This window comes from Hipposideros armiger, unplaced genomic scaffold (assembly GCF_001890085.2).
Source record: "Hipposideros armiger isolate ML-2016 unplaced genomic scaffold, ASM189008v1 scaffold_380, whole genome shotgun sequence".
NCBI lineage: Eukaryota > Metazoa > Chordata > Mammalia > Chiroptera > Hipposideridae > Hipposideros > Hipposideros armiger.
In genome coordinates, this window is record NW_017731730.1 from 839,305 (window position 1) to 849,056 (window position 9,752).

General features: G+C 53.7%; 1 protein-coding gene and 1 long non-coding RNA gene across 14 annotated transcripts in view; one reads left to right on the forward strand and one right to left on the reverse strand.

Annotated features, from left to right (window-relative positions):
* Positions 1–9,752, forward strand: part of TTC21A (tetratricopeptide repeat domain 21A) — a 34,057-nt gene that overhangs the window by 23,431 nt on the left and 874 nt on the right. For 4 of the 12 annotated variants that reach the window (XM_019662737.1, XM_019662748.1, XM_019662745.1 and 1 more), the window contains 15 exons: positions 1,126–1,364; positions 2,245–2,317; positions 2,420–2,530; positions 2,827–2,965; positions 3,129–3,232; positions 4,446–4,634; positions 5,577–5,687; positions 6,332–6,413; positions 7,227–7,377; positions 7,610–7,771; positions 7,908–8,103; positions 8,190–8,414; positions 8,762–8,882; positions 9,052–9,119; positions 9,220–9,414. In XM_019662737.1, coding sequence (XP_019518282.1) covers positions 1,126–1,364; positions 2,245–2,317; positions 2,420–2,530; positions 2,827–2,965; positions 3,129–3,232; positions 4,446–4,634; positions 5,577–5,687; positions 6,332–6,413; positions 7,227–7,377; positions 7,610–7,771; positions 7,908–8,103; positions 8,190–8,414; positions 8,762–8,882; positions 9,052–9,119; positions 9,220–9,297 — 2,049 coding nt within the window. In that variant the 3' untranslated portion in view covers positions 9,298–9,414. Of the gene's footprint in view, positions 1–1,125; positions 1,365–2,244; positions 2,318–2,419; positions 2,531–2,826; positions 2,966–3,128; positions 3,233–4,445; positions 4,635–5,576; positions 5,688–6,331; positions 6,414–7,226; positions 7,378–7,609; positions 7,772–7,907; positions 8,104–8,189; positions 8,513–8,761; positions 8,883–9,051; positions 9,120–9,219; positions 9,415–9,468 lie in introns of those variants that run through there. The other 8 variants (XM_019662740.1, XM_019662742.1, XM_019662739.1 and 5 more) reach the window with 8 other exon arrangements.
* On the reverse strand, positions 128–6,430 carry LOC109393485 (uncharacterized). Of its 2 annotated transcripts, none has more exons than XR_002126271.1 (4): positions 6,344–6,430; positions 3,254–3,443; positions 1,321–1,498; positions 128–1,044 (listed from the first exon to the last, which is right to left on the reverse strand). It is a non-coding gene; the product is annotated as an uncharacterized LOC109393485 (long non-coding RNA). The 2 variants fall into 2 exon arrangements; XR_002126272.1 differs by lacking the exon at positions 128–1,044 and adding an exon at positions 1,144–1,218.

Below are 9,752 nucleotides of genomic sequence, written 5' to 3' on the forward strand. Positions count from 1 at the left end.
CATAGCTATTACAGTTCCCTTGACATACAATATTATACAACATCAGAATTATATTCCTCGAATATTGTAGTTACGTATTTATGCTGTCTAACCCCTTCCCCTTCTCCCTCATCCCCACCCCCTCCCAACTAGCAGCCATCAATTGTTCCTCTATATCTCTGAGACCACTTCTGTTTACTTTGCTCGTTCATTCAATTTTTTAGACCAAATATTTCTTGATAGAAAGATGACTGTTAGTAGGATGAAAAAGAGACTATTTCCACCACTTTAATCAAGAATTAGGAAGAAAAGCAAGCAGGGCCACATGTCAAAGGCAGAAATTAAGCAAACCACAAGCAGCATATATAAATGAAAACAAACTAAATCGACAAAAAGCCCCAAAACACAGATCTGTGATACTAAAATTGTAAATGAAATAAATGTACCTGTTAAATGAAAAAGACATTCACAGTCATTTAAACAAGGGAACCCCTACTGCCTATACTCCAAAAAACAAAAGGCCCAGAATAAAAGTTAAAAGTTGCTACAAACATACCGGGCAAACAAAAACAAAGCAGAGACTGAGGAAGAAATGCCTGGGAAGGCTGAATGCAAGGCAAAAAGCACCAAAATGGGCAAAGAGAGTAACTGTGTTAAAATGATCAAAGGTACAAATACAATGAAGATATACTTCAAATAGACCTCTATGTGCCCAATGCGATGACATTGAAGTGTCTTTGAAAGCAGGAAAGTACAAGGAGATGCGTCCATAGGTTTTCCCCTAGGAAGGAATTAACAATAGAGGTGCTAAGGAACAGTCAGCTTCTTACAGACAGTTGGGGGTTTCTGTAACCCCCAGCTAACCGGGCACCTCCCTGCTGCCCTCCAGAAACAGGGGCCCTGGGCACTGAAGGGCGTGCTCTCCGTTCTGCCACTGAAGCCGCTCCGCAGGTGGATGTGGGCCATCTTCTCCTTGACTTCTACGTAGCAGGACTGCTGCCACCCATCTCCATGTTTCATTTCTCTCCCGGGCCAAGAGTGGCAAGGGGGATTGCTTTAAGCTTCCTAGAAGACATTTAAAGTGTTGTCAGGCCACCTATGGTTGGTGGCAGCAAATGGACGGTCTCTTGGGTTCTCATGTCTTAGCACGAGGCCACCAAGGTCATGCAGGATGCCATCAACGAGTTCAGTGGCACGCCGGAGGAGATCCGCATTACCATTGCCAATGTGGACCTGGCCCTGAGCAAGGGGAACGTGGACATGGCACTGAGCGTGCTGAGGAACATCACGCCCCAGCAGCCCTGCTACACAGAAGCCAAGGAGAAGATGGCCAGCATCTACCTGCACACCCGCAAAGACAGCCGCCTCTATATCGGATGCTACCGGTAAGCCACAGGTAGCACACTGACAGCCTCTTCTCCGGCGGTGTTTCAGGGAGGGGTTTCTCCAGACTGTGTTTCTTCATCCCGAGTCTCTAGAATGTGTCCTGAGAATGTGTCTGACAAAAGTATGGAATTTCCTGTGGATTAGAATTTTATTAATAGCGTGATAGGTCAGCCAGGCTGGCTTGTTGCCGAGCTCTGAGGACACTGAATTGAATCGGCCATGAGCCCTGCTCACCACACCCCCACCCCTTTGTATGGCTCACATTCTGGGGAGAATCGTGGGAATGCACTTCTGCCCTGGCACCTGACTTTGCCTGTCATTGAGGAAGCGTCCAGTGACTTGGATGTAACCCATGTTAGGTAAGAGAGGACGGAGAACAGATTTGAAGCCCCAAGCCACTGTCTCTATGATTTGACAGTGAGACCTTGAGGGTACCTTCCCACACCCTTTTCTCAGGCAAATCTCCATCTAGGCAAGCCAGGTGAGAGGGGAGTGCTGGGCGGAGGGCAGGGGAGGCTATGCCAACAGCAATGGGAAACCAGCAAACAGTGGGGTGACATGGTCAGATTGGAGTTCTGGAAAGAGCAGTGTGGCTGCTTCATGAAGAGGGGTGTGGAGGTTTGGGAGTGGAGGCCTGAGGAATGGGTGGAGGCCCTGGCCATGGTCCAGATGACAGATGGAGAGAGCCTGGATTAAGGTAGCTAGCACAATGCCTCCTGCACAGTGGGCGTTCAATGAGTATTGGATGATGAATGAATGAATGAGTGGCTGGATGAATGAATGTCAGCCAGAATTGGTGGGAAAGAAGAGAAGGAGATGGATTCAGGACTATGAAGGAGGATGCACAGGTCTGAGATAAGCATTTGGTTACTTTTGCAGGGAGCTCTGTGAACATCTGCCTGGCCCCCACACCAGCCTGCTATTGGGCGATGCTTTCATAAACATTCAGGAGGTGAGCGAAGGCCTCGTGGCCTTGCCAATGACTCCCCACCTCCCGCAATCTCACTTCTCCAGCGGGAGAGGAGAGAGAAACCTCTGACACTTCCCCTACCAGCCCGAGAAGGCCCTGGAGGTCTATGACGAGGCCTACAGAAAGAACCCACATGATGCCTCCCTGGTCAGTAGGATTGGGCAAGCTTACGTGAAGACGCACCAGTACCTCAAGGTCAGGCTGGGCGGGGTGGGAAGGGGAAGGTGGAGGAGGGTGCGTGAGTGGGAGGTCTGGATGGGAGGGGATTGGCTGACTTTCCCCCCTAGCTCCCTGCTGAGTGGGGTGCCAAGGGGAGAACCCAGCAACTCTCCAGCACCCCTCACACCTGCTCAGGCTGGGGAGGGCCTTTTCATCTTAGGCTCCCCTGTTCTGGAGGGAGACTCGGCTCTGGTGGCTGCTGAGGGGAACACAGTGTGAGGTACTCAAGTGTAGAACGAGGCCTGATGCCAATATTTCCTGTTTGCACTAAGGCAATGAATTATTACGAGGCTGCCCAGAAGATAAGTGGACAGGACTTTCTGTGCTGTGATCTGGCTGAACTGCTCCTGAAGTTAAAGAAGTTCATCAAAGCAGAAAAAGTTTTGACGCAGGCACTGGAGCATGACTTTGGTGAGGCAGCCTTCTAACTCCCTCCCCTGGCATTTGGAGTGGGAAAGCTGCTCCCACCCACTCTCTTCTCTTACAGAACGGTTTACGGGATAGGCATCCCCTGTCCCCATCCCCAGATTCCCGGGGGCCAGAGAACACTTAATTTGAGTTTCCATTTTTGCAGTCAAAGACATCCCGTCCATGATGAATGATGTCAAGTGCTTACTTTTGCTGGCAAAGGTTTACAAGAGCCATAAAAAACAAGATGTGCTGGAAACTTTGAACAAGGTAATTGACAAGTAAACTCACGCTCATTATCCGCCGTTTTCTGATAGAAGCTGAAGAAGGAAGAATAAGACTGCAAGTCTGGAAGACTCCAGGCCTGGTCCTCAAAAGATGACCTAGGTTACACCTCCGAGCTCCACCTTCCGTTTATTTCCCCAGCCTTGCTTCTTCATTGATGGTGCACCAGAAATGCTCCAAGTCTGTCTGGGCTGGGCTGGAGAAAGCAGGGAGTAAGACAGTGCTTTTGTCCTCAAGGATGCTCATGGTGGTGATAACAGACAAATCCCATAGCGCCATGCTGGCTTCGGTTCTAGGCCTTTTGCTTTCTTACTTCATTCTCACAGCAGTCCTTTGAGAAAAGCACTGTGACATTCCTACTGAACAGATAAGGCACGCGAGGTTTAAGAAATGTGCCCAGAGTCACACTGCTGGTAAGTGGTGGAGCTGAGATTTGAATTAAGTCCGGCCTGTCCCGAGCCATACTCTTTCCCCAGTGGGCTGCCTCCGATGAAACAGCTCCTGGCCGTTCCCGCCATACCTTCCGCACTCTTTCTATCCAAGGATGCAGCCTGTTGCTTGTTTCTGGGGTACGTTCTGTGGTTGTGGAGGGAAAGCCCACTCTCTGACTACTTGGCTTAGTCCCTTGTTTCCCACGGGTTCCCATTCCTCTGTTTGGCCTTCAGGGAGCTGAAGGCTTGGTCTGTGCCCTGTTTCTGAAACCTAACCCTGGTGTCATCATTGAAAGCCTCGATGCTCTCTGGTTACTCACTTGGTCACTATATATGCCGTGGACATTTGTGGGGGCTGCCTCAAATTCCTAACGGGGCACTCTTCAGAACAAATGCATCCATCGAAACACAGCCTGCTTTGAATACCTACTGTGTGCTTGTTTAGCCCGTAGGACAGCCGAAGCAAATGAGACATAGTAAGTGCCAAGGTGTGATGGAAATAGGTGAACAAGTCAGGTACAATAGAACATTTTGTTTGAGTGCCTTTGCTTCTGCTCCTGCCCCGGAGGCAGTGCCGGCTTGCCTCCCGAGTACTCAGCCAGTGGCCTTGCCTGTTCAGAGTGACCCAGATTTGCTCAAGGGCTCTTGAGATGCCCTTTATAACACTCCAGGCTCTGAAATGAGAGGCGGGGACTTGGTGTGAATGGGCCTGAGGCCTGGCACATCTGGCTCTAGCTTTCTGATCCTGAGTTTACTGGTTCCCCAAGGCCAGGGACCTTCAGTCTCGGATACTGAAGCGTGTTCCCATGGAGCAACCAGAAATGATCGCCTCCCAGAAACAACTGGCAGCCTCCATCTGCATCCAGTTTGGGGAGCACTACCTGGAGGAGAAGGACTATGCCAAGGCAGTGCGGTCTTACAAGGATGCCCTCTCCTACTCACCCACTGACAATAAGGTACGGTCCTCAAAGCCAGACCCTGCTCCTTCTCCTGGGGTACGATGCCCTGCAGAGCTCCCTGACCAGGGTGGAGTCCAGTTCCTTCTCTGTGCCTCCCTGAGGAGCTCAGGTGTACACCTGGTATGGGGACCCCTGGTGTGGGGAGCCTACTCTAGTTGACCCCCCCAGCCCCCAACCCCACAGCGCTTGGAGCATGGCTGGGAAACCCCACTTTGGATGGAAGATGAAGTGGGGAAGACATTACTGAAAGTCATGTTAGTCGGGTGTCTTCACGTCCCGCTTGGAAGTGGGGAGACAATGAGAGTGTGGCTGCCAGGGGCTCTTTGGGCTAAGCTTCCAGGGAGGTTCAGAGTCGAGAGGGAGATGTGGCTCCAGATAGGAAGTGGCAGCTGGAGTTTATGCTAAGAGAGTAAGTGAAGGGCTTAGTGACAGACCCGTTCATTCATTTAATGTGCACTCATTTAACAGATTTCCAATACGTGCCAGGTTCTATGCCAGGCCCTGTAGACACAGTGGAGCAAGACATGGTCCCTGCCCATAGATTGCCCTCAGGCAAGAGGGTATAGACAAGTACATGTGCAGTTCTAATACCATGTGATCTGTGCCTGTATGTGGGTCAGGACACTACAGGAACTCTGAAGAAGGGTACCTGCCCAAGAGTCTGGGGCACAGAGAGCTTCCCAGAGGAGGTAAGGTCAGAGCCGAAGCTGAAGGAAGAATACGAGTTAACTGGCCCCCAACTTTCACAGGGTAGTTAGTAAAACGCCTGGTATGACTGGAGTATTGGGTGGCAGAAGGCAGGGGGACTATTATCCCAGAGGTTTCAAGACGTATTTTGAAGGCAGAGCTGATAGAAACAGTGTGAACGAACAAGGCATCAGTGCCTGAGTTTCCCCGTGATGTTCGTTGGTTAGTTTATTATCTTTGGTCTTGTGCCAGGTGATGCTGGAGCTGGCACAGCTCTACTTGCTCCAGGGGCACCTGGATTTGTGCGAACAGCACTGTGCCATCCTCCTACAGACCGAGAAGAACCATGAGATCGCCTCCATGGTGAGAGGACCCCTGGGCCTCTTCCCGGCCCTCCCCAGGGTCCCTGCTTCCTAGCCCCATAACCTCGATGCCTGGCTAACCATCCCTGAGCGGCTGCCATGCAGATGGGAGGCTCCGCGCGGACCTGCCATCCTTCAGACTGGAGGGGTGGGCTGGCAGCAGAGGGCAGCATCCACCTCCTGGGCCAACCTCGGGGAGGCAGTGAGGTTGATTCACTCCGGGGGACACCACACCCACTGTCAGTGCACGGGAAAGGCCCCTCCCCGGTCCTACTTCTCTCCTCCCTATCACCCACACCACTTCCAGAGCCACCCGGCAGAGGAGGGGAGCCCCATTCTACCTCCACTGCTTGGAGCAGGCCGTCCTCAGACATGGGTAAAGGGGCTGGTTCCACTACCCGTCGAAAGGCCCCACTGGTGTGTCACCCTGGCCTTACCTCCCCACTTCCATCCTCACCCCAGGCCTGCCCCCTCCCCCCAGGCAGGCCCCACCGTCTGGACTGTGGCAGCTTCTCGCAGTGCCCGGTGAGGCTACCTCGGAAGTCTGCTTTCACCTTCCGTCCTTACCCCCCTCCCCTCCAGTCTCCCCCGACGCCCATGCAAGCTGCTGTCAGGAATTCTGGGGCACTGTGTGTTTTCTCATAGATGATGGCTGACCTGATGTTTAGAAAACAGGAATACGAAGCTGCCGTCCATCTCTACCACCAAATCCTGGAGAAAGCGCCAGGTAGTGCTTGCATGGAGACTGCCCACTGAGACTGCCTGTGTCAGTTCCCACCAAGCAAGGGCTGCTCTCCCCAGAAGGGTGGGCCCTCTCCCCTCCTTCCTGACTGGGCAGAGGCAGCCCCTTCCTCTCTGATTGTTCCCAGGGAGGCAGGAAACTGATAAAGCCCCAGTGGAACGTGCTGGTCCTTCTCGAGTCCAAGGGGCCAGTTCCTGGTCTCAGGCAGGGCAGTTCTTGGCACAGGACCCAGGACAGCCTGTCTGTCCCCAAATCACAGACACTGGTCCCCTTCTGAGGTCACAGCCACCTGGAAGTAGATAATTCTCCCCTGAAATGTAGCTTCATTGCCTCTCACTACAGCATAAAACCACCCCCTTCTTGCTGGGGAGGGTGTCAGACACAGCAGCCCCACAGCAGAGTCTGCCCAGAGGCCCAGCCGATCACGGCTGCTGGGAGTGCGGGTCCCGGAGCCAGACTGTCTAGGTCCGAATCCTGGTATTCCACTTATCAGCTGTGTAACCTTGGCAGATTACTTACCTTCTTTGTGTCTCATTTCCTCATCTGTAAAATGGGAACAATAAGAGTAACTACTTCATTGTATAGTTAAGGTACAGGTAAAACGCTTAATACCGTCTGCAATGTAAGTGTTAGCTTTTATGGTTACTACTTTTCAGCATCATTACTGTTATTCTCTCAACACCGGAGACCCATGGAGACACTGGGGCCGCTGGAATGTGCCTGCTCAGCCCAGGTGGGCAGTGTCTCCTGGTCCTACCTGCTTCTTCCAGCCTGGAGATCTCTGCTCTCTTATTTTAGATAATTTCCGCATATTGAATAAACTCATCGATCTGCTACGAAGAAGTGGCAAACTTGAAGATGCCCCTGCCTACTTTGAATTGGCCAAGAAGCTGTCCAGCCGAGTGCTTTTGGAGCCAGGGTTCAATTACTGCACAGGCATCTACTGCTGGTGAGCTGGGAGTAGGTGTGTCGGGCAGGTATGGGCTGGAGGCTCTCTCTAACACACACCCTGGGCTTTTGCTCAGTGCTAGGGAAGCAGAGATTCAGCTTCCAGACCAGAGGACAGGGGTACCAGTGACCCAGGCCCTGCTCTGTGCTGACCCGTGGAGTGGCCCCTGTGTATCCCTGCACTCCCTGGGCCTCAGTCTCCCCATCTGAAATTTAGTGTTTCTCTCCTCTAGGCACATAGGGCACCCCAAGGAAGCCATGAAGTTCCTAAACAAAGCTCGCAAGGACAGCACTTGGGGCCAGAGCGCCACCTACTACATGGTGCAGATCTGTCTGAACCCAGACAACGAGATCGTGGGCGGAAAGGCATTCGAGAACCTGGTGTCTGAGAGCAAGTAAGGGCCCGACTTGGTCCCCAGGGGCAAAGGCGGGACTCCGGGGAAGGCGGGGAGAGCCTGCGGCCTCTGGGCCCAGGCCAGATGAGGGTGGCGTGGGCAGGCTGGTGGCCTGCGGCTGGCCCAAAGTCCGCAGCTCCCCTGGTAGGAAGGAGTCGGAGCAGCAGGAGGGCGTGCGGACCGCGGAGAAGCTGCTGCTCGAGTTCTACCCACACACCGCCTGGGGCCAGACCCAGCTGCAGCTGCTACAAGGCCTCTGCCTGCTGGCCACCCGAGAGAAGGCGAACGTGGAGGCCGCGCTGGGCACCTTCATCAACATGGCCCAGGCCGAGGTGCACTGGCTGGCGGAGGAAGGGGGTGGGGGGCAGGGGAGGCTGAAGATCCCAGCTCAGAGGCCTGCTTCCTGCCTCGTGTGCAGAAGGACAGCGTCCCCGCGCTGCTGGCCGTGGCGCAGGCCTACATGCTGCTGAAGCAGATCCCTAAGGCGCGCACGCAGTTGAAGCGTCTGGCCAAGGCCCCATGGGCGCTGGCTGAGGCCGAGGACCTGGAGAAAAGCTGGCTCCTGCTGGCCGACATCTACTGTCAGGGCGGCAAGTTCGACCTCGCCACCGAGCTTCTGCGGCGCTGCGTGCAGTACAACAAGGCGAGGGGCGCGCTGCCGTCAGGGTGGCCGGGGTGGGGGACGCCGGGCCAAGGCAGGCCAGGAGGCTCGAGTGGCGTTGAGGGCAGAGCAGATGCGGGGTAGGAACAGGATGAGAAGAGCAAGAAGGGAACGCGGAGTACGGGGCAAGGCAAGAAGAGACGCACAGAGCCTGACAGCCAGCAGGGAACACGGAATGAGGGAGATTAAGCAAGGGCTCAAGAGTCCAGGGGCCTGCAGGGGTCAGTCGGGCCAGGAGGGGCGTTTGGGCAGAAAGGCTGCGGGTGCCCAGGTGCTAGGACCAGATGGGGCTTCCTCTCCGTAGAGGCTCTGACCAGCTTTCTCTGCAGTCCTGCTGCAAGGCCTATGAATACATGGGCTTCATCATGGAGAAGGAGCAGTCCTACAAGGACGCCGCCACCAACTACGAACTGGCCTGGAAGTACAGTCACCATGCCAACCCTGCCATTGGTAAGGCAGCCAGCCAAGGTGCACGTGGGCGCGGGAGGGAGCCGGGCAGGAGGACCACCACCCTGACGCCAGAACCCAAGGCCTGTATGCTGGCTGTTGTGGGAAGCAGAGGGGTTCTCAGGTCATCAGGGTGCCACCCACCGTCTGTATTCTCCCTGTCCTTGGACAGGCTTCAAGCTAGCTTTCAACTACTTGAAGGACAAGAGATTCGTGGAGGCCATTGACGTCTGCCACCATGTAAGCCACTGACACTGGCAGGGAGGGCTTGGTGCAATGGCCTTGTGTAGTGGCAGGGAGCCCTGAATGATGCCTCACACTCTTTCTCTCTCTGTCTCAGGTCCTAGGGGAGCACCCCAACTACCCCAAAATCAGAGAAGAAATTTTGGAGAAGGCCCAAGGGTCTCTGAGGCCCTAGCTGTGGTTAAAGACGAGGTGGGTGGAAGCCACCAGCCTATGGAAATGTCATGGAGGGGGCAGGATGTGGGTCAGTGGAGAAGAGATTCAGAAAAGAGCATGTTCTTCTCCATTTTTACATTGAGTGATTTATTTGAATCATGCCTTATCTGGTCTAAGGGGCACCCCAAAGCTTTATGTTTTTCAGGCACAAGAAGCAATTTTGCTCTGGGGAACAAGAGACATCAACCAACTTATCTTCTGCTGGGCTCACTGAGCCTCTTCTAAGGGACCCCACTTTTATCCCAGACTCTCCAAGGGGCCAGATGGGAGCAAAGAAGTAGTTAAAAAAAAATACCCTACAGCTATTTTAATATTGTTATTATGTCAGCCCAGAAATACCTCCCCTCTCCTGTTTGGTCCCTTGAATCCTGGAGCTAAAGAAACAATGCTTTTCCCTGCCATGCTGCTCACTGC